The sequence below is a fragment of the Trametes versicolor genome (genome assembly GCF_000271585.1).
Source record: "Trametes versicolor FP-101664 SS1 unplaced genomic scaffold TRAVEscaffold_10, whole genome shotgun sequence".
In the NCBI taxonomy this organism is placed as follows: domain Eukaryota; kingdom Fungi; phylum Basidiomycota; class Agaricomycetes; order Polyporales; family Polyporaceae; genus Trametes; species Trametes versicolor.
In genome coordinates, this window is record NW_007360330.1 from 222,306 (window position 1) to 244,751 (window position 22,446).

The following is a 22,446-nucleotide window of genomic DNA, read 5'->3' on the forward strand; positions in this document are numbered from 1 at the left end:
GAATCCCAGACCCGGGTCATACCTTCCAGGATGAATGGTCGATAAGTACCAGCCCTCATACGTCGAGGAAGGCACGAGGGGGGCACCGGAAGATGCCGTGACCCGGGGTGGGAGGGGGGGGAGGGGTCCCGGGGGCCTTATGTCGATTGATGTACGCCTCTGTGCTGTATCGAATTTGTGAGCTCTGTGCAGGTCTACATCCATTATCTATGCCAACGGCGAGCTCAGGAAGTAAGCTGAGCATATATTGAACGAGAAAATCCACAAGGTCGGTCATCCGAGCCTTCGGGACCCAAGGCTCTCGATTATTGCTCCGCTAGGGTTATGGTTTGTCCCTTGAACGCGCCGAGCTGAACACATGAGTTCCAAACGCTACGCCATGCAGACACTTCACAGCTATGTAACTCTTTCATATAGCGATGCCTGAGCACGGTACACGACGCTGAAGTATGATGAAATACTAGACGGGCGCTTGAAGCTTCCATTTTGAGCGTCATGTCGGAAACATATGCGGAAAATTACTGGATATGGGAGGGGAGGGGGGGAGGGGGTTCTTGGAAATCGCCTTATGTCGGTAAACCGACCCCGGTAAACGACTCGATTCATGGCCCCCTCGTGGAGGAAGGTCCTGTCAATGATCAAGAAGGTGGACGCACTGATGGTCGTTTCTTGTTCGAAGTGACATAGTCCGGTGGCCGGTGACGAGAAGGGTTAACCACGGCGGGCCCTAACTCGAACACAATGCTTGCCGCATGTCTTGGAGGACTGAGAGGCGTCGGTGCCGAAGTTGATGATTTTCACGGAAGACAATATGTTGTCATACTACTTACTGGGACCCGCGCATGGCGACTCTCGCGGTGGATTGTTTGTTCATGTTTGTGGTATGAAAGCAAGGCCGGCCGGGACGACCGTTGCGACTCTACCATGGCTGATCCTTCTGCTCCCCACTATGTCTTTCGTGAGTATACTATACAGTGACACGGTTTGTAGCGAGTAGACGCGTGCCGTACCTCATCACTTCGGCCCCATAAAGATCTGCATGGGTTCGGATGGCCAAGACGAGCTGGATCTCCCCGCTTCATACGATGTCCGTCGACGCAACCGAGGCTACTATTATACTCCTTGAGAATCAATCTTCTCGCGTCACTACGAATCTCGGAAGTCTGTTCCGGGGACGCCAACGTGGCTAAGTCTATTGTACGTCCGTTTTCTTATACGTGCGATGTGCGAGCTGCTCTGCAAGTGCCTGGAATTATATGTGCCACAGGCTTCAGAATGGCCCGTCCAATTCGGACTGTGATGTGCGGCTTCAGCTGCTGGGGCGAGTTCCCCAACGTATCGCACTACTTACCTTTGCACAACAGTAAAGGAGTATGCGGCACTTTCCTCTATGTTCCGACAATACATGAGACGATGCTCTTGCACCAAATGGCATCCATGCTCAAGCAAACATGATATGATCCCGATCGGCTCCAACTGTAATAAAGTGAAATATCACGACGGTATACTCGAACGCAGTCTGCTATAACTCTGTAAAGTCACGTCTACCTGCTGCATTCAACCTCTGAAGGGTGGTGTGTCGGATACTCATGATGGCATCCCACATCCCCGCGATCTCATTGTGGAAGGTCTGTATGTAGCCAGAGAGCGCACATGTCAGTGTCCGATCCCTTAACCATGGCCTTCTACCACACACCAGATCCGATTCATCCGCAACTTTCGAGTCCGAGTCCAGATCTTCTGCACGGCGTGCCAAGTACCCAACCCATCGCTCTTGCTCGTCCGAAATCTGCCAACCCACGAAAGTATAAGCATGAGCACAAAATGCGGCATATACATGCCGCTACTCCGTGCGCACCTCGGACCAAGTAAGCGCAAAGCGCTCGATCTCGAGTGCAACCCGTTCCAGATCGTCCTTCATTGTGTCGGGATATGTATACGACACGTCGGGTTCGGAAATCAAGAGGGGTACGGGCTGGCTTTGGCCATGAGATGTGTACCCGTGATATCGCGATTAGGAGTCTGGAGAAGAAAATGAAACTGCGATTTGGCAGTATAAAGGTGAGGGATAAAACGTACAACTTGGGCTCGGCGTTAAGGAGGCAGCTTTCGTTCTAGAAGATTGTCTCCCGGTAACACCCTATCTCATATTTTCAATGAGCTACGACATGGAGCACGCCGTGGATCCGCTTACCCACAATATGATGAAAGCCACTTCGTATACGTGTCCTATTACACCACCCAATGTGCTCATATAGCGGCAGAGAGACATCTTGGCAGAGCTGCGAGCATTATCAACGTAAGCAGTTCTGCGAAGCTTGAAGCAGCGACTTAATTTCTCACCTGTTGAAGCACACGCGAAGGTCCGCCATGAAACGAACGACTCCGCAGTAGTGAGGTATATTCCAGCCGGTACCAGCTCTCCTGGGCCGACCGACAGGCTTTAGATCGAGTCCATCCCAGAGAGAATATACATCTTGTGCCAATCTCGTGAAGTCGTCGAGAGCACTCCTCCCGCAAGCGACCTCGGTTCGCATAAGCTATATCACAGCACATTTCAGTCGTACTCTGTCGAAGTGTGCCAGAGAGGACCCGCTTACTTCCTCTGCTGACTTAAGTCCTATCCTCACATCCGCGAGAGAAGACCAACTGATGTCAGTCAGCACGGTTTCCCGGCACACTAAGCACAGCTGGTTGAGTCTATCCTTGAGTGGTAAGTATCATACACTACTAAAAGAGACCCACCATCCATTACTGCTACAGCGTCTTGCAGATTCCTCCGACAACGGACCGAGATACGTAGAAAATTCTGCGAGCTGGCCGTAAGCGGTACGGTGAAGAGCAGCTAGTCACTGTCAGTGCTCACCTGGAAGTGCTCGTCCCAAGATGATGGAGATACTTCCATATGTCTAAAGATTGCTCCTTCCGGACGGCCGGCATTGAGGACAAAGTATACTCGAAGAAATAGATCCGAGATATCTTCCACAGACTGCTCAATATGCATGAGCATTCTCTGGGTCACGCTCTGTCGACAGATGAAGTCAGCAGACAAACCATGGCGGTATGGCTTTATTGTGGTACGTACCTGTGCCTGAATGATGCCATACGGTGATGCACTCAAGCCTCCCGTAACAGCCGCTAGGATGCTGGGGTCAATGGGCCGAGAGGACGAGACCCGAGAAGTGACTTGTGTGTGCAGGGGTTTCTGAGTACAATCCCGAGTTCCCTACAAACGCGGATGCATGGAGGAGGGAGGGGGTCGAGCGAGCTTATCGCTCCTGACCCGGGGGTAGGGGATTGCGTGGACGCTAGTCAGCGGACGCGACACAAGGCGGGATACTGGTGTGCTGTGACGTCCGGGAAGTACTCACTGTGTTCGACGTAGGCCAGGGCGTCGAGGCACTGTTGGGGGGAGGTGCACGAACGCAGTCGGGGTCGCAGTCGCAGGTGCAAACGCAAACTTGAGCTCTGAAGGGGTAGGAGAAAGTGAAATTTCCCGGAGCTCAGGGCCCATGTATACAGGATGGGCCGGAGCTGTACGGGAAGGATAGGAAGTGAAAGATGCACCCATTGTGCAAGGCGTGGCGGGCGGGACGATCGGGCCCCTACGGGGGCCGCGCTCTACTGGCCTTGCCTAGACTGTCGGGGCCGCGCGTACCGCGCGGTGTGATTGGTGGGCGGTGGTGTATGTGCCGCAACCCCCGACGAGCGTATCGGGCATTTCGTACTGCCCTTGAACCCCGATGCTTGGTGGGGCTTGGCACCCTCGGTCGGGGCCGCTTATCGTGGCTCACCTTGCTCGACTCGCGGGCAAGCGAATGGGGGTGGTGCGTGGGCGACCAGACGGCCTTCGGGGAGGCTCAGGGCTGCACGGGGCAGGCGTCGGGGCGTGGTATCTGACAGGGAGTCTGCGTCAGGGCGGTCTGAGCTCGAGAGCGGTGCCCACACCGCGGCAGGCGGCAGGCGCGGTGAGTGCACATCAACGGTACACTAGAGGGCATGGTGACGTTGATGTTGTGAACAGGACAGAATTTTGATAGCTGAGCTGGGGCTTGGCACCAGGGGGCATGGGAGACGGGATTGAAACAATGCCTACACCTTGTACGCTTCTGATGGTATGTGTCTGAGTACCATGGATCTCGACACCCCATGCGCAAAGTGTGCCCACCACAGCACACGGCCTCGTGTTGAGCGCCCAGACCTCAATCTCCTATGGTTTTAATTTGATGCCTGGGAGGGAATATGAGCTCACCGGGATGAAGTCAAGTCCGGAAGACTCATGTTTCCCTTTTGACGTTAACAGAGCAATCAATCTTTGGTCCGCGAGGAATCTGCATGTAATAATATGTACGTGCGTGGTCTCGTCATGCCGTACGCCACGAGGATGAGCCTGAAAAAACCCACGTCACACTCTACAACGTACTACGTCGCTTGTGTCCCACTGCCCCCCAAGTGTCCACTGTGAGCTCGACATTCAACGAGAAGTCCACATACGGCACCTGACCCCACCCTCCGAACGTCCACACGGGCTCGGCGTAGTTCTGCAACATTACATACAACCTTTCCATGAATGCCACCGCACTTCCCGCCTCGAGTAGGTCGAACTCGTACCGCCCCTCGCCTAGCCCAGTGAACGCCATGAAATGCGAGAGACGTGTGTTATCCGGGCGCCAAGATATGGGAGGAGGAGTCAGAGGTTGGACGTTCCAGGAGGGGCTACTACCATGACGCGCGTGCTGGCGCCCATAGTAGACAGTGAATGTGACACTGTTAGGGACGTGCCACATGGTAGGTCCAGAGCTCGGAGTTCTGGGGTCTGGAAGGGTCCGGAGTTCGGACGGAGTCCGGACGGAGGTGTGGCATGGAGGGGAAGGACTTCAGCAAAGCTATTAGCAACGCTCTGAGACCTCCTGCAGTTGTCCTTAATTTCCGAAGGAACAAAGGGTCGGACTTGACCGGAGTTCAGGGCTGACTAAGCCGGAGTTCCACGCTGACTAAGCGGAACTAAGTCCGAGACAATCAGAACAGAACAGAGAAGAGGATGAAGAGGATGGCGAGGGACGAAGTCCAAGGGGACTTGTCGAGCAAGCAAGATCAAACAAAGTCTGAAGTCCGGAGTTCCGGAGCTTGTAGGCTCGGAGTTACCGGATTAGGAAGGTTGATTGCGCTGCAGCACGCGAGGAACGAGCGTGCGACAGCGCCGAGTCTATGTGCCGAGGTACGACGGGCGCTAAGCGCTCGTGCTTTTCCCCTTCGCCCGTCGTGCCCTTGCTAGCTCGTGCTTCGTGTTCTCTGGACCTCCGCTTCTTTAAAATCTCTAGCTACTCTATAATATATCGCTATGGTAGACTTGAACGAAGACAACGACTTGCAGGAAGAGCCGCCGCAGGGGCAACAGCAGCAAGAAGAAAGAGCAGAGGGGTCACCTCCCCATCGTTCACGCTCCCGCTCGGCCACGCATGGCAGATCCCCGGAGGCACAGCAACTGGGCAAGTCACCGTCTCCCCAAGGGGACGGAAACTTCGCACAAGACCGAAGCAGCGAACCTCCAGACTATCAAGGCCCGGATTTCGACATTGCCCGCGAGGCCTTGATAGAGGGCGGCCTGGCCGAGAACCATAGGGCAGCCGCCGATCGCTTGTATGCGACGTGGAGGGAGAAGAGAGGAGGGGTAGTATCGGATGCAGAAAATCGACGGAGTGTGCCCGCAGGTGAGCATACGCCTCGCACCTCAAGACGCGCCCGTTTTTCGAGCCCGGGGGGCCAGAACCCCCCGTCCCCTGCATCACTGAGCCCCCCTCCCACATCGCAGAGCAGCAAAGGAAAAGCGAAGAAGATTCCCCCTATCCCTCGAGGTAAAGCTCCCCCCGCGACGTTCCTTCGACCCGTCGCCGAGTTCGCTTTGGCACGCCTGCGCGAGAAGAAGTACGTCGAGTTGTATTACTTCACGGAAGAAGGCATGCGCCTGGTGTCAGGAGGTCGCATCGCGGGCGAAGACGAGACTTTGACGCTATCCCACACCGACTCGTCCATCGTCGTTACCGCGACCCCTAGGCAGCCCAAGGGTGTCAAGCTCGACGAAAGCCTGAGCTGGGATCAAATCTCGAAGGCCCGAACCATCTACCTCATGCACGCGCGAAACGAACAGTGGGAGAGCCACGCCCTCGAAATGCTCTCGCTTTTCTTCATCAAGCTCGACGCTCACCCCCTGCGAAGCGAATTCAAGGGGAACGATGCGGTCATACACTACCAAGCACACTACCGCCGCGAATGGCACAAAGCCATACTCCGCGACGACCCCTTTGACCTATCGGAAATAGATGAGGCAGCGCTCAAGGAGCTTCGTACCACGCTGGTGACCGAACAAGCCGCAGTTTTCTTCCAAGCGGTAAGTCTTACAGTTCGCGGGTATCCCCTTCCGCAAGCACTCTACTAACTTTTCTTTTCGCAAACTCCGCTTCCTTTTCATCACCCTTGGTACCGTCGATCGCGCGCGTCCGTTCATTGCACCCTGCGCGTCCTTAACCGCGTCCCCCGCGCCATGTTTCTCGCGTCCCCGCGTCTCCGCGTCCCCGCATCTCCGCGTCCTCTCGCGCCCGCGTCCCGTACGCCCTCGCGTCTCCACGCTTTTGCGTTGGTCCCCCCCGCGCCCGCGTTCTGCGTCCTGCTCCCCGCGTTCCCCTCGCGCCCCCGCGTGCTCCGCGTTCTGCCCCGTCATCGCATCTCCGCCGCTGCCGCCCTGTCCCCCACTCGTCTGCGGCCTGTTTCGTTTTCTGCGATGCGGCGACTGGGCAGCTCGAAATTGAACAGAGCACACCCCGAGCCAGGCACAAGCGTCGCGAGTACAGCCCGCCCGAGCCTCCTTCCCCCACGAAGCGACCTCGCACCGGATATTCCGATGTTGAAGCACTGCCAGATCGACGCGAACCTAGGTCCCACGGCCGGTCTTTTCGGCAGGGCGCAGGGACGTCCGGCCGCGTCCTTTGCGCCATCTGCCTGGGCCACCACCCCTCAACCGAGATCTACAAATGCGTCAAATCCAAGCTATGGAACGGCATGCCGGCCTTCTCCGCCCGCGTCGGGAAGAGAATCCAAACCAGGAAGGGTGCCCCACTCTGCATCGCCTGGCAGCGTCCCAACGGTTGTGCCTCCGACGAACACCCCGAGCGTCATGTTTGTTCGGGTTGCGGAGGAACGGATCATGGAGCCAGCTCTTGTGCTCTCGCGGAGAAGGACTGACCCTCTCACGCCCCTCAAGGCAGCCGGCTGGGCAGAGCTGCTGGATAGTTCAGGTCTCGAGTCTCGGTACCCTGACCTCGTTCGCTCTATTTCTGCTGGTTTCAACTCCGGAATTCCCCCTATCTCTTTATCCTTTACTCCCGCTAATAGCCCCTCCCTTGCATCTCCCCCGGGCGAGTTCGAACGCATCGTGCGGCATGAATTCGACTCGGGGCGCTACATCGGCCCTTTCTCACTCCAAGAGCTCGAGCACTTGCTCGGACCTGTACAGTCTTCCCCCCTATCTCTTGTCCCCAAACCACACAAACCTCACGTTTTTAGACTCGTCCAAAACTTCTCTTTCCCTTACACCCCTTCCCCTACTACTACACCATCCATTAATTACCACATTGACTCGTCCGACTACCCCTGCACGTGGGGAACTTTCAACGCCTTCTGTCTTCTGTGCTGGCGCCTTCCCCCTGGTTCTCAAGGCGCGGTTCGTGACGTTGCAGAAGCCTACCGCATCATCCCGCTGCACCCATCCCAATGGCCAGGAACGGTGGTCCGCCTGGACGTTGACTCATTCGCAGTGGACTCGAACGCCTCCTTCGGAGTCGGGTCACACACAGGAGTCTATGGCAACCTCGCAGACGCGTGCACGGACATCATGCGGTCCGTTGGTATCGGGCCCATGGCCAAGTGGGTCGATGATAAAGTTTTCCTACGTATCCTGCGCGAACACTTACCCGACTACAACCAACGCAGACAAGAGTGGCACGAACAGATCGTCCGAAACGGTGGCGCACGACACCAAGGCGGCCGAATCTGGTATGGCGGCGACGTCCTACCGGATGGGCGAGTCGACGAGTTCGTCGAAAGCATGGAGTTCCCACTACGGGACTTATCCTCTCGCTCACAACGGTCGCCAGCGGACGCCGCGTTCACATATGCCATGCCTGACATCGACTGGATCTCCGAACGTTTGGGGATACCCTGGCAAGTGGAGAAAGACCATCCGTTCTCCGCCTGCTTCCCGTTCACAGGTTTTCTCTGGAACCTGGATGGAACACGCACTGTGGCGATCCCCAGGGCGAAGGCGGACAAGTACCTGCGTGCGCTCGACGAGTGGGCGTCAAAGCGCCTGCACTCGCTCCGTGAAGTGCAACGACTGCACGGAAAGCTGTGGCATGCATCGCTGGTCGTACCTAGCGGACGCGCCTTTCTCGTCAACCTGGAGGCCATGCTGGGCATCTTCAATGATCGTCCGTTCGTTCCACGCACACCGCCCATTCAGACGCCCGGAGACATCGCATGGTGGCGCAAAACCTTCGCCCAGCCTGTCCTCGAGCGACCCATCCCAGGCCCGCACTTGGTATGCGACCCTGCCGCCTTTTCCGACGCCAGCTCAGGTGTGGGGATCGCGGTGGTCGTCCGAGGGCGATGGCGCGCCTGGCGGCTCATTCCCGGCTGGAAATCGGACGGGCGCGACATCGGGTGGGCAGAAGCCATCGGGTTCGAGTTCGTCGTCGCTGCGGTACTCGACACCCAGCCAGAACAACCTCACTTCAAAGCCTATGGCGACAACCGCGGAGTCGTCGAAGGATGGTGGCGAGGCCGCAGTCGCAACCGGCCCACCAACGACGTGTTCAAGCGAGTCACGGCACGTCTCGAGGAAAGCGGTTACCAAGCGCACACAAGATACGTGCAGAGTGCAAGCAACCCCGCAGACAGACCGTCTCGCGGCCGCTTCCTCTCACGCAGCCTTCTCCTACCCCCCTTACCTATTCCTGCCGCCATCCAACAGTTTGTCGTGGACTTCGATGCTCCCGTATCCCAGCGTGAAGCCGCCCTGCGAATCCGACATGGCATCGACACCGTCGTACCCAAGAGCGCCATTTCCCGAGAGGAAGCCAACAGACGCCTCTTCAACAACAGCCGTTTCGAAGCATGCGAGCTCGACTGGAAAGGCTCATACGCCGTCGAAGAGTCGGATCAGGTTTAACGCCCCCGTACCACCGAAGAGCACCAAGAAAGCACGCCGGCCACCTGCATATCACCCGGATCTCACACCTGCAGTGTCCACGCTGCGTCCGCATTGCTGGGCCGCGGAACGCATCCTCAAATGGACGCCATCCACCTCTCGCAGGCAACGAGACAAGTTAGGCAGGCCGGTCAGCCTATCGGACGACGAGATCGAGCGCATCTCTACTGTGACCTGCGCGGCTTGGCAAGAGTCGACACGCAGCACCTACGGCACGGGGCTCCTCGTATTCCATGTATACTGCGACTTACGAGACATCCCCGACGAACAGCGTGCCCCCGCCCCCGAGCTTCTCATCCTTTCGTTCATCACCTCTCTGGCCGGCTCGTACAGCGACAGCGCCATCAACAACTACGTCGCCGGCGTCCGTGCGTGGCACATCATACACGGCTTACCTTGGACAGTCGACAAGCTGCGGTACGACAAAGCCATCGCTGGTGCAGGACAACTTGCCCCGGAGACGTCGAAGAGATCCCAGCGTGAGCCGGTAACAGTCAACATCTTGCTCATGATCAAATCACATCTGGACATCACGCAGAGTGCCGACGCTGCCATCTGGGCGTGTATGTGCGTTGCCTTCTACTCTCTGGCTAGACTCGGTGAGCTCGTCGTGAAGAGCCAGGGGTCCTTCCGTAGCTCGTCTCATCCCGCAAGGCGCTCTGTGAGTGTCGAAGCGCACCGTGAAGGCAGCGAAGTCCGCATTATTCGGCTGCCTCGGACCAAAGCATCACCGCAAGGCGAAGACATCTACTTCGCTCGCAGGCTACACGAGACCGACCCCTGGGACGCCCTCGACAACCACCTCGCCATAAACAAACTCGACGAATCCAAACACCTCTTCGCCTACCGCAAGCAGCCGTCCAATGCCATCGTCCCCCTGACCAGAAACGCCCTGTTGAAGCGCCTGCGGGAGATCACGCCCAAGATTGGCATCCCCAACATCTCGGGCCATAGCTTTCGCATTGGCGGCACGCTGGAGTACCTACTCCTGGGGTTATCCTTCGAAATGGTCAAGTCTATAGGGCGCTGGAAAAGCGACGCTTTTGCACTATACCTCCGCAAGCACGCGCAGGTCCTTGCACCGTACTTGCAGGACGACGAAGAGGTCCTTAAGCGCGTCTCAAGACTGACCATCCAGCTCCCGCCAGTGCGGTAATCAGGTACGCTCTCGTGCGACTAGTCTGGGGGTTTTCGTGTGCGCACGTTCAGCGTCGCGCGAGCGCTCCTAGGACTTGGGTTTTCTCGGCTCGCTAACTCCAACCCCCAGGTTTTCGGAGATGCGCGCTTCTTGCGCCGGATCGCTCGTCCCGCACGGCGGGCGGGCGTTCGCCCAGTCTTGGTCATTGCACGGACTTGTCTTTCGTTTGTAGGATCACATACAATGCCACATTCGTTTCAGCTGCTACCATCTAAACGCGACCTCAGACCGGCTCCAACCAGCGCATAGATGATTGCGCTGCAGCACGCGAGGAACGAGCGTGCGACAGCGCCGAGTCTATGTGCCGAGGTACGACGGGCGCTAAGCGCTCGTGCTTTTCCCCTTCGCCCGTCGTGCCCTTGCTAGCTCGTGCTTCGTGTTCTCTGGACCTCCGCTTCTTTAAAATCCCCGCCCTCCCTCCCTTTTCTTTCGTGGTGATCGGCAGCACCCTAGAGTTATGACCTGCCGACCGCTGACTGGGTGCGCGTCCGTTGGACGCATGCCCAGTCGAGTACTCTTCGCGTATCCCTCGGCTAGTGCCCGCGTCTGTTTCCATCACATTTATCCTTCTATAACCTAGCTCAACAGTTGCTTTTCTTTAAACAGGCAGAGCAACGACCTGATCCTCAGTGAAGCCCTACTTTCCCCCAACCATGACCAGACGCAGAGAGTCGTGGTCCTCCACACCATCCCCTCCCGTTCGCGTCGAAGCCGACACCGTCCACCCCCGTGCAATGCCAGCCCCAAGTTGGGTTGTCTACTCGGAACCGTCCCGACACATTCGCGTGGGCGATGAGCTCTTGCTCCTCTCCGGCAAGGAAGTCATCTACATCGGGTGCATCTTGAGCATCATCGCATCACAAGCGGGCTGGACGTCCTTCAAAACCGCCGGCTTCTGCCAGAAGTTTGCCTACTCACTCACCGGGTACCTCTGCGTGCCGAACATTTGGGTCGCAAACCCGCCTCCGCAGCGCCTCCCCGGCCTCCTCTCCCGTTGGCGGCCCACTCCTGCTACTGTCCCTTCATCATATTCGTCAGAACTCGCCAACCTTCTTCGCACCATCGGGACCTACTCACAATCCAACCCTGAACCTGCGTGGACCTTTCGAGGGCCTTCCCTAAGCCTGGAAGGAGGTGACATGGACGTCCTGTGGGAGCGGATGCAGGTGTTTCGAGAGGCCTCGACCATCACGAACGAGCGCCGTGGTTCAGTCTGACTGAGCAAAGGAGAGAAAAGCGGTCTAGCTACCAGGTCGTCGCCCGACAGTTCAATTCAACACTGTCGCACCCTTATAGCCCGCGACTCCCCCCTCGCTCGGCCCCCGCGCGAGCGGTTCACCCACGCCGCCGCCACCGCCGCCTCCTCGTTTACAGATCTCTCGGGCCGCCGCCACCTTTTCTCACACCCGGAACCCCATCTCCCAAACCATCGCCCCGCTCCTTAGCCTTCCATCCCAACCTTCATTCTATCTTGTTCCTTCAACTCCCTTACCGCACTTTCACCCTCTTTCTCACTTCCTTATTGGGTGCGAGCGGCGCGTCATCCCGAACCTTGCGCACGAGGCAGTCCCCCCCTCCACTCCCTTGATGTTAGCCCGCCCACCCTTTCTCGGCTCGCTAACTCCAACCCCCAGGTTTTCGGAGATGCGCGCTTCTTGCGCCGGATCGCTCGTCCCGCACGGCGGGCGGGCGTTCGCCCAGTCTTGGTCATTGCACGGACTTGTCTTTCGTTTGTAGGATCACATACAATGCCACATTCGTTTCAGCTGCTACCATCTAAACGCGACCTCAGACCGGCTCCGACCAGCGCATAGACGGAGTTCGGAGGTTGCAACAGAGGTAGACCAAAGGAATAGATTGACAAGGGGTAGTGCGAAGGAAGGTAACAAGATGGTAACGAGAGGGGTAAACGAGGAGGGTAATGAGGTGGTAAACGAGATATCCGAACTGAGGTACTACGGCATTCCGGGCGCGTATTTAAGGAACAGAACCTTATTGTTAAGGAAGACAATAAGAGTGTAAGGAATATCAAATCCGGAGTTCGGAGATTCCGGAGTTCCGGAGTCCGGGGACAAAGACAATAGAGCTTATTGTTAAAGGACAAGATGATGAAAGAATGGTGCAATTGTAAGGGAACGTACATGTGAAATCCGGAGTTCCGGAGTGCGGGAAAGTCGGAGTATAAGTCCGGAGCGCGGGAACTCGGAGTACGGAGTCCGAAGTGCGGGAATTCCGGAGTTCAGAGCGGAGGTGCGCACGGACCATTGGTGCGGTCTCCTTGAGCAATGTGTACCTCGATCTCCTCCATGCGGGGGATGAGACTTGGAGCAGCTCCGGCGCTGCCTTTGAGCCGCAGAGTCAGGACATGATCATGGGTGTGCACGTCAACAGTCTCCCTGTGGAGAGAAAGTTCATACCCTTGGGCGTCTAGCATGGCCTTGCACCAGGACTGAATGAGGATACGCCGGATGCGGAGAGGGGCTGCGCTGCTGAGCCCCTGATCAAGCGGGATGCGGCGAATGATGAGGGACGTGATAAAGATGTCGGTGCCCATGGCGCGTACACTTGCATAGAGGAGGCCCCAGATGCGGAAGTAGCGCTTACAGTCCATGCAGACGTCTTTGCGCGTGCCGACGAGCAAACTTTCATCCGTTGAGCTAGGAGAGGGCTTGCAAAGCGGAAGAGCGATGAGGTTCCCTGCGCCGTCTGTGCACTGCAACAGCGCCAGCCAGGTACACTCGAAAGAGCCGCACCCGCAGTCCCAGTACGAGCTCCGTGTTGCGCAGAGAGTGGAGCCAGAGAACGCGGTGGGCAAGTAGGGGATGAGAGGGAAGGAAATTGTGACGGCATGCATGGAGGGAATGTACATCCTCGCGTACTCAGTGTTGCGCGGCCTGGCGGCACGGCCGCAGGACGCCTCCGAGTCTGCTTACATTACAAACACGGCCTTTCTTACTTAGCTAGGATCATTTAGTTACTGGTTTACTCTTTTCGTATACCTTGGCATTGACTGACTACAAAGTGCTTATTAGCACACTAGAAAATTTCTATTATTCTCTACTATAAGTACTAGTCGCCTTCTGCTCGTAATATCATCATTGTATCTTCGCTTTTCCTCGTCGACCTCTCGACAGGTTATGAGCCCTGAGCTCTGACCTCGCCACCGCTCGTTTCCGCCCCGATCCGAATCTCCCGATCCCGCCAATCTGATCGAATCGCCACCCTCGTCATCGCGACCGATCGTCGATGTCTTCCGACTCTACCTCGAGCTACCGTATCGACCCCCTGTGCAGGGAGGACAACTACAACGCTTGGCGCGTTCAGATCACCGACCTGCTTAACGAACTCAAAATCTGGGACCATGTCAGCGGCGACAAACCGAGACCAACCGAAGCCGCGCTCCTCCCCAAGTGGAAGAAGAAGGACGCGAAGGCCCTCCGGGCGATCAGATTCCGCGTCGCAAACGATATCGTCGTATATGTACAGGATGCTACGAGCTCCAAGGAAGCCTGGGACACGCTTGCGGAGACATTCCGACCCGCCGGCCCAATTGGCATCGTAACCGCGCGACGAAAACTCTTCCGCGCACAGTGCCCCGAAGGAGGGGACATCGAGGAGCACCTCCGACAGCTCCGGGGATACCGCTCGGAGCTCCATACGTTTGGCCAAACCCTTTCTGACTCTGACTTCTCCATGACAGTCCTCACGTCACTCCCGGACTCATGGGACCTGTTCATACGGGCCATCGACCCATTGGATCTCGCCGCCGCCACCAATGAAACCCCGAAGCTCACATCTGCCAAGCTCATCGCCCGCATCATGCAGGAAGACCGGCGCTTGAAATCGCGCTCGAACGACTCAGAGACCGTGCTCGCAGCCAAGGGCTCGCGCGACATTTCGAAGATCACTTGCTTCAATTGCGGAAGACGCGGCCATTATCAGTCGGACTGCCGCAGCCCGTCGAACTCGAACTCGAACAGCGCGAACACGCCGCGCCCGCAGCACGGCCAGTGGCGCCCGCGCACCCCGCGCCCCGGACCTCGCGCCCATGTTGCCAAAGAAGACCGCGACCGGCCGCCGCACGAGCAGCAGCCGCGCGACCAGACGACGCCGCAGCAGACGGGCACGGTCTGGGTCGCCGAAGCCGACGAGCCGACACGCGATGCAGATGCCGACCGCGCCCTCCTCACTGACGACGAGGCATGGTACCTCGACTCGGGCGCGACGATTCACATTTCAAAAAATAGACTCGACTTCATCGACTACTCCGAAACTCCCGGAAAGGTCATCAAAGGCGTTGGAGGTACTGGCGTGCCGAAGCTCGGCAAAGGCACCGTACGCCTGAAATCCACGACCGGCTCGACCACCCGCACCATCACGCTTTCGCACGTCGCGCACGTCCCCGCAGCAAGCCACAACCTCATCTCTGTCTCACGCATCACCAAATCAAAGGCCCGCGTGCTATTTCAAGGCAACGACGTCGAAGTCCTCGGCGCGGATGGCAGCCGCCTCCTCACAGGCACGAAAACTGGGCGCTTGTATCGCGTCCGCGCCATCTCGGATCTCGACCGCGTGCTCGCTGCAAAGGAGGCCTTCACATGGGACAAATGGCACCGAATCTTCGGTCACCTCAACTACGAGCAGCTCCGACAGCTGCACCGCAAGAATCTAGTCGAAGGCATGGCCGTCGACACACCAATGTCGCGCGTGCATTGAAGGCAAGCATCGCGTCGCCCCGTACCCTCAAAAGTCGCACACCGAAGTTGCCGAGATCGGAGATCTCACCGTCTCCGACGTCTGGGGCCCCGCGCGCATCAAGGGCATCCACGGCGAATTTTACTTCACGCAATTCACAGATGCAAAATCCCGCCACCGTGTCCTCTACTTCGCCCCCGACAAGGGCCATCAACTCGAAAACATCAAGTCGTATCGCGCTTTCCTCAAGACGCAGACAGGCAAGGCGATGAAGACACTCCGTGTGGACAACGGAAAGGAGTACATCAACCGCGCCATAAAACAGTATCTCCGTTCACACGGTATCTGCCTCGAACTAACCGCCCCCTACTCCTCCGCACAGAACGGCATTGCCGAGCGCGCGAACCTCACGATCGTCGACGCCGCGCGTGCGATGCTGTTCGCGCATGACCTCCCCACCTTCCTCTGGCCTGAAGCTATCCAGTATGCAAACTACCTCCGCAACCGCTCTCCGACGCGCGCACTCGCCGACAAGACTCCATTCAAAGTCTTCTGGGGCCGCAAGCCACACGTCGGCCACCTCCGTGAATTCGGCGCCGACTGCTGGGTTCTACGACAGGACACACAGCTTCACAAGCTCGCGCGCAAGTCCCGCGCATGCAAATTCATCGGATTTTCCGAAGAGTCCCGTGCGCACCGCTACTACCACCCCGAGACTCGGCAAGTACAGACCTCGCAAAATGTTATTTTTGATAAGTCTGCCGCAGTCGAGGGGGAGTCCCCGACCGTCCCTACGCCGCTTGAGGGGGAGCGGGACACTCAAGACGTGCCGCAAGCGCCTTTGGGACCTCCCGACACCACCACCACACCTCCCGCAGCCCCGGCGAAGCCGTCGCCCTCGCAGATTCCCGTCCGCACCAGCGCACGCCAGCTCCCGCGCCTCGACTACCGCCGCCTCAACAACCCCGCCGCGCGCACTGCACCCGGATGGGAGCGCATGGTTCCCAACCACCGCAACGCGGCGCAGCTCGCCGAGGATGAGGATGTCAACTATGCGTTTATTGTCAATGCTAACGACGATCCGCAGACGCTCGCGGAAGCTCAGGCTCGCCCCGACTGGCCCGACTGGCACGCCGCCATGGACCACAAAGTTGGGCAACTCGAGCGCCTCGGCACTTACGAGCTCGCGCAGTGCCCGCCCGACCGCAAGCCTATCGGCTGCAAATGGGTGTTCCGCCTCAAGCGCGACGCGACCGGCGCAATTGTCAAATACAAGGCACGCTTAGTCGCCCAAGGGTTCTCGCAGATCCCCGGCGTCGACTATGTCGAAACATTCGCGCCCGTTGTGCGCCTGGAGACGCTGCGCACGCTCCTCGCGATTGGCGCCGCCCTCGACCTTGACATCCGCGTCATCGACGTCGTTGGTGCGTACCTCAACGGAGAACTGCAAGAGGAGATCTACATGCGGCAACCGCCCATGTATGAGAACGGGCAGCCCGTCGCTTGCCGGCTCCGCCGCACACTCTACGGACTCAAGCAGTCCGGCCGCAAGTGGAACCTCAAGCTCGACGCCGTGTTCGCGGCCCTCGGCTTCACGCGCCTCCTCTCCGACCAGTGTGTCTACCTCCGCGCAGCCGCCGACCGCCTCGCGCTCGTTGCCGTCCATGTCGATGACATGACAACGCTGACCTCTTCGCCCGCCGACTCAGACACCCTCGCCGATGAACTCAAGTCACATTTCGAGCTCTCAAAGCTCGGCAACATCCGTCAAGTCGTGGGACTTGAAGTCGAACACGACCGCGCGCACGGCACGCTCACACTGCGACAAGCGCAGTACATCGCGCGCGTCCTTGAACGCTTCGGCATGGCACACGCGAACCCCGTCGACATGCCGCTCGATGTGAACGTCCATCTCGTACGCCACAACGGACCCGAGGACCCTGACGCGCGATCGCTCTACCAAGCGATCGTGGGCTCGCTCATGTACGCCGCACTCGGCACGCGCCCGGACATCGCGCACGCGGTCCAGCAGCTCAGTCAATACTCGAGCAACCCCGGCCCCGTGCACCTCACCGCCGCGAAGCGCGTCCTGCGCTATCTCAAGGGCGCGCCCGACTTTGGCCTCACGTATCGCCGCGCCGACACACTCGAGCCGTTTGGCTACTCCAACACGGACTGGGCAAACGACCTCGACGATCGCAAGTCGATCTCGGGCCAAGTTTTTTACCTCGCCGGCGCGCCGATCACCTGGGCCTCGCGCAAGCAGCGCACCGTCGTGAAGTCAAGTATGGAGGCCGAGTACATGGCCGCGAGCACCGCCGCCTCCGAAATCGCGTGGCTCCGCACGCTCTTCACCGAGCTCGGCATGGCGCCGCGCGCCGCGACGTGCCTCTTCGTCGACAACCAGAGCGTGATCGCGTCCGCGAACGCTCAGACTTCGCACGCGCGCACAAAACATATTGACATTCATTATCATTTCATTCGCGAGCGGATCGCCTCTAACGAGGTACAGGTCACCCACTGCCCGACCGAGGACAACATCGCTGACGTCTTCACGAAGGCCCTCCCTCGTCCGCACTTTCAGACGCTCGTCGCGCGCATGGGCTCGCGACCGCGCACCTAGGTCTCGGAGTCGAGGGGGAGTGTTGCGCGGCCTGGCGGCACGGCCGCAGGACGCCTCCGAGTCTGCTTACATTACAAACACGGCCTTTCTTACTTAGCTAGGATCATTTAGTTACTGGTTTACTCTTTTCGTATACCTTGGCATTGACTGACTACAAAGCGCTTATTAGCACACTAGAAAATTTCTATTATTCTCTACTATAAGTACTAGTCGCCTTCTGCTCGTAATATCATCATTGTATCTTCGCTTTTCCTCGTCGACCTCTCGACACTCAGGTTGTCCCTGTTGTCCTGAAGCACCCCAAACGGCATCCTGGAAGTGGTTGGAGGAGAGAGGAACAACTGTCCTAGCCATGCAAAAGTCGTGCGGGGAGCCAGCCAGAAGTGAGCGCGCCAGACGCTGGAAGGATGTTAATGGTGTATCTAAGAGAGCCATTCGCTCCTCGATCAGACTTAGAAGAGACGCTGCGGACACGCACTCCGGACTCGAGGAGAACTTGGGACCCCATGCCAAGAGACTCTGGTCCGGAATCGTCTTCAGGATCTCTTCCTGCAGAAGGAGGAATGCCTTGTGACCTTCCCCGTAGACCATAGGAATCCTGACGTCGAAGATGCCCATGAGCGCATATGCCTCGTCTTTGACCCGTGTCGTCTGATGTGATGAAGCCCACCACATCCGGTGCGCGACACTGATAGAACTTAGCGGAGTCTTGTGGAGGAGTATGCTCGTATTGATGACCGTGATGGACTCCAAGAGCACAGCCAATGTTGTCTTTGTGCCAAGGGGATGCCAGTCCGAAGAGAGGAAGACAACATTCGTAGGGGCGATGAGCTCCTGGAGGGTCCAACCACGCGTGTGCCCCCTGCTAGCACAAAATGCAGACCCGGGACGCCAGATGTCGTCGGAGGAGGGAACATCGGTGAGGTAGACATAACAGACACTCGCCTGGCGGTACCATTCATACATGGAGTTGAGCGACTCCATGAGCTCCGCACTGCTGGATTTGTCGATGCAGCAAGTGTCCATCCAGAGCAGCTTGAACCTGTGGCTGCGCGCGACTCTGCATGTGTCCCTGATCTTGGGGGATATAGCTGGGTGGCATAGGATAGAGCCCGTTGCGGGCGTGCATGGACTCGTGTCTGGTTCTTTGTCGAGCGGGTTCAAGGGCGCGGATTGGAGCGTCACAATGGCGGTATACCCCTGTTCGCCACCCACATCCCAGGTATGTGACAAGATAGCATAACAAACATTTTTGCGAACAGATACAAGTTCGAACTTTCCGGATGTTGTGTTGAGTAGGCGCATCCTAGATTTTCATTAGCACCCTTTATGAAGCTATACGGGATGTATACTTACATAGTATGATTTCCAGGCATCTTGATTGGACGGAGTGGATGGAGGACAACTGAGCATGCGAGGAATGGGATGGGCGGGCATCGACGAGGTGTTAAGACTCACTCAGGTCCTTGATAGAAGGAGAGTTGTGAAGACCCTCTCCAGGCTCTAACTGCATGCTAGGTGAAAATTGGAGGGTGGTCCGAGGCGGCAATAACCTGAATTTTCCTCAGTCCATCGAGGATTCACCACGGCACACATGACCATCCAGCGCCCAAGTAGACAAGTCCTGGGGTTCTGGAGCAGCCAAAATATTGGTGTTTGGCAAGCGAAGACGCAAAAGGGGGGTTGGGGTCCTGGCAAGTTACATTAAAGGACAAGTGAATCAAGAAGCCTACTTAACATGTACCAATGGCCGGTGGACCTCGTACGATGCACAGGTTATAGGTCCGGGCACAATGTCTGAATCAAGTGTGCCGAACCCTACAACCAGCAGCAACCTCTTCCAGATTCCAGCCCAATGCATCTCCTGAAAGCACAGAGTCACACCAGAGTAGCCTGAAAAGGCTACAGGACAACGTAGCAGAGAATCTGAGGGCAGAGGAGCAGAGGGGCGGCAGAGGAGTAGAGTGAGAGTGGAACCGGGTCACCAGCCCGCCAACGTTACATGAGCGCTTAAAATACAAATATTCAGGGCAGGCCTATCAGGCAGATGTACACCGCATACGATTCCCCTACGGTCTTCTCACTTTCAGCTCACTCATTCACCATTCCCAGTTCATGCAACAGAATGGTAGAGGGATCATCGGCAAGTGCTTGATAGTATTAACTGACATTGTTCAATATTCCTAAGACTGTATCCCTGCGGCATCCATCTCGCGGGATGGCAGTCCTACGCCAAAGCTGTAAGTTTTACTGCTTCCGAAGGAGGCTAATTAATGGAAGATTGGATTAGTAACAGCGTAACACTGGAGTTTATCCAAGAAAGAACTCGACAGTAGCCAGCTTCAATGCAGACTGGCAGCGCTTGGCAGTGGCCAGCCAGCTGGCCAGCCCCAAGGTCCGCATCTGCCGGTATGTGCGTCATGTGCCTGCGCTCTATCGTCAACCTAAAGGTGCAAGTCCTAAACCGACACTGACCAATACCGTGCGCTCTAATCTATACTTACGGGCACACATTAACCAGCGCGCAGAAGCCTCGGTCTTTGTGGCCCACGTGTTGCATCCGAACACGGCCGCAATCGTGGCATCGTTGCTAGACTCTCCCCATTGCCTTGCCTGCTGCAGCTGAGGCTACTCCAAGATCATATTCTCTGTCTTGCTTTCTCAAAGCTTTGGGATAGTGTAATGGCAAGTGATGCATTACAATCAATGTGTCACCAACAGGTGTACTCCTCCAACAAGGTCACAGACAGTTTCCCCGCTTGCGAACCCCACCGCATCACCGGAGCTCATGTCAGTGTGATTCCTAGCTCGTTGACGGTAAATGTATTCTGGGTTGACATTTATGATCCACAGAGCTTGTCTCTCAGACAGCTCCTGCATATAGAGCAATCAGTTGAAGATATATCGGATATCTTCCACCAGGTAGACTATATCCTTAGCGACATCGATGAAAGCAATACGATACCTACCATACTACCTCAACAATCTTGGGAAGAGTTTCAACATGTAAGTGTTGATATCAAACGTCATATATATATATCTAATATCTTTGCGCAGGAATTCTTGCGGATCGCCGCGTGATGTCGAAACAATTTTCACGAGGCTGTAGCTATCATGGATGGTGTGTTTCGGCTTGGGACCGATGGTTGTGATCTTTCCTACCATCGCTGAGCAGACTGTAGCATGCAGAGAATTGCTCCTCACAGACGCCGACCCACCTATCTACGACAGCGCGAACAGAGAGTTCAAGACCCCGGAAGAAGTTAGACAACCCCTTTTTAAATTCTTTTCATAAATCTGATGAACTCTGAACCTGGAAGGCTGTAAGCCGCACAAAGAGAGGTCTTCAGTCTATGAGAGAATGACTATGATTGCATAGTACTGTACCTGTAAGCCGCACAAAGAGAGGCTACAAGTACTAGTAAGTAAACATGTAAGAAAGCATAGGTAGTGTGTGTTAGGAGCGTGCTGAGCAGAAGTCTGAAGGTCCGAAAATGCGGAGGTTCGAAAACCCGAAAATGCGGTAGTACGGATTCCGGAGGTACGTAGGCTCAGAGTCCGGAGGTTCGGGATGTCCGGAGGTTCGGAGGTTTAGGGAACGATGACTCAGCGGGAGGACTTTGGCGAAGCTATTAGCAACACCCTGGGACTTGTTCTGTTCGTCCTTAATTTCGGAGGTTCGGAGGTTCGGAGGTTGACAAGTAGTTGTATTGAAGGTAGCAAAGGTGAGGTAAGGGAGGTAACAAACAAGATGGAAGGGAATATGGTAAATGAGATATTCGAACTGAGTAACTATGGTATTCCAGCTCAGTATAAGTAGTACGTAAGCTTATTGTCTAGCCGAGACAATAAGGAAGTACGGAAATGGAGTTCCGGAGCAGAAGACAATAAACCTATTGTTATGGCGCTAACAAAAGAGAATGACACAATCTGAGACATATGAAATACAAACGGAGGTTCGGGAGTTCGGGAGTTGAAGGACCGGAGGTATGGCCGGAGTTCCGGGAGTTCGGAAGTACAGTACTAAGTCCCGGAAAAGGGTGCAAGTCCTGGAAGTTGGAATGAAGTCCCGGAAATTGGAGTTGTTGTCGCACGGGATGTAACAGTGTGAGACTTACTCTTCAGTCTGTGAGAGAACGACTGAAGAGCAGAGGCCTGCAGAGTCCTCCTTATATACTACTGGGGAGGACAATAAGTAAGTGTATAGGAAGAGGGCATGTGACGTCCAGAGGACACTGACTGAGCGATGAGTAACGCTGAGTAAGGGAGCATAATTGACATAAGGTCAGATAGTCCATGGCTGAGTAATGCGAGTAATCCGGACGCTGTCTAGAATAGTCCGGAACATCGTAGAACGTACCAGAATCATATGGAGGGATGGCAGGATGCCAAGTAAGTACAGAACAAAAGAATGTACGTATATGGTAAGTAGGAAAGTCCATGCTGGCGTATGGTAGACACACAGCCACTATCACTGCCACTCCCGGTCCGGCACAGCCATAGACACAGAAGTTCAACAAAATCATACTCACCTTTGGAATACTCACAGCTTCTGCGCACAAGGGCCGCTCGTGGACAATCTGGGTTGACGACTCAGGCAGCTCGCGAAGAAGATCAAAAATTTCCGAACCCATAGCGATGTCGTCCCCGCCCACCTGTTCATCCATC

The 22,446-nt window shown here is 56.6% G+C and overlaps 7 protein-coding genes across 7 annotated transcripts; 4 read left to right on the forward strand and 3 right to left on the reverse strand.

Moving 5' to 3' along the window:
• Nucleotides 1-1,522: 1,522 nt before the first annotated feature.
• On the reverse strand, nucleotides 1,523-1,921 carry TRAVEDRAFT_50803 (uncharacterized protein; the record flags this gene model as incomplete). The annotated part of the gene is made up of 3 exons (XM_008043714.1): nucleotides 1,523-1,630; nucleotides 1,697-1,789; nucleotides 1,859-1,921. 3 exons carry the CDS (start codon nucleotides 1,919-1,921, stop codon nucleotides 1,523-1,525), a joined length of 264 nt encoding a protein of 87 aa, XP_008041905.1.
• Nucleotides 1,922-5,341: 3,420 nt separating this feature from the next.
• On the forward strand, nucleotides 5,342-6,436 carry TRAVEDRAFT_50804 (uncharacterized protein; the record flags this gene model as incomplete). The annotated part of the gene is made up of 1 exon (XM_008043715.1): nucleotides 5,342-6,436. The coding sequence occupies one exon, from the start codon at nucleotides 5,342-5,344 to the stop codon at nucleotides 6,434-6,436; it is 1,095 nt and encodes a 364-aa protein (XP_008041906.1).
• A 524-nt stretch (nucleotides 6,437-6,960) lies between these two features.
• On the forward strand, nucleotides 6,961-7,239 carry TRAVEDRAFT_131111 (uncharacterized protein; the record flags this gene model as incomplete). Its single annotated transcript, XM_008043930.1, has 1 exon — nucleotides 6,961-7,239. A coding segment is annotated over one exon (279 nt), but the record flags the coding sequence as incomplete, so codon positions are not given.
• A 2,060-nt stretch (nucleotides 7,240-9,299) lies between these two features.
• Nucleotides 9,300-9,875, forward strand: TRAVEDRAFT_80679 (uncharacterized protein; the record flags this gene model as incomplete). Its single annotated transcript, XM_008043931.1, has 1 exon — nucleotides 9,300-9,875. A coding segment is annotated over one exon (576 nt), but the record flags the coding sequence as incomplete, so codon positions are not given.
• Nucleotides 9,876-11,113: 1,238 nt separating this feature from the next.
• TRAVEDRAFT_50806 (uncharacterized protein) lies at nucleotides 11,114-11,677 on the forward strand (the record flags this gene model as incomplete). Its single annotated transcript, XM_008043716.1, has 1 exon — nucleotides 11,114-11,677. The coding sequence occupies one exon, from the start codon at nucleotides 11,114-11,116 to the stop codon at nucleotides 11,675-11,677; it is 564 nt and encodes a 187-aa protein (XP_008041907.1).
• A 1,022-nt stretch (nucleotides 11,678-12,699) lies between these two features.
• TRAVEDRAFT_50807 (uncharacterized protein) lies at nucleotides 12,700-13,314 on the reverse strand (the record flags this gene model as incomplete). The annotated part of the gene is made up of 1 exon (XM_008043717.1): nucleotides 12,700-13,314. The coding sequence occupies one exon, from the start codon at nucleotides 13,312-13,314 to the stop codon at nucleotides 12,700-12,702; it is 615 nt and encodes a 204-aa protein (XP_008041908.1).
• Nucleotides 13,315-18,282: 4,968 nt separating this feature from the next.
• On the reverse strand, nucleotides 18,283-19,083 carry TRAVEDRAFT_87624 (HET-domain-containing protein; the record flags this gene model as incomplete). Its single annotated transcript, XM_008043932.1, has 2 exons — nucleotides 18,283-18,869; nucleotides 18,912-19,083. Coding segments are annotated over 2 exons (759 nt in total), but the record flags the coding sequence as incomplete, so codon positions are not given.
• Nucleotides 19,084-22,446: the final 3,363 nt, after the last annotated feature.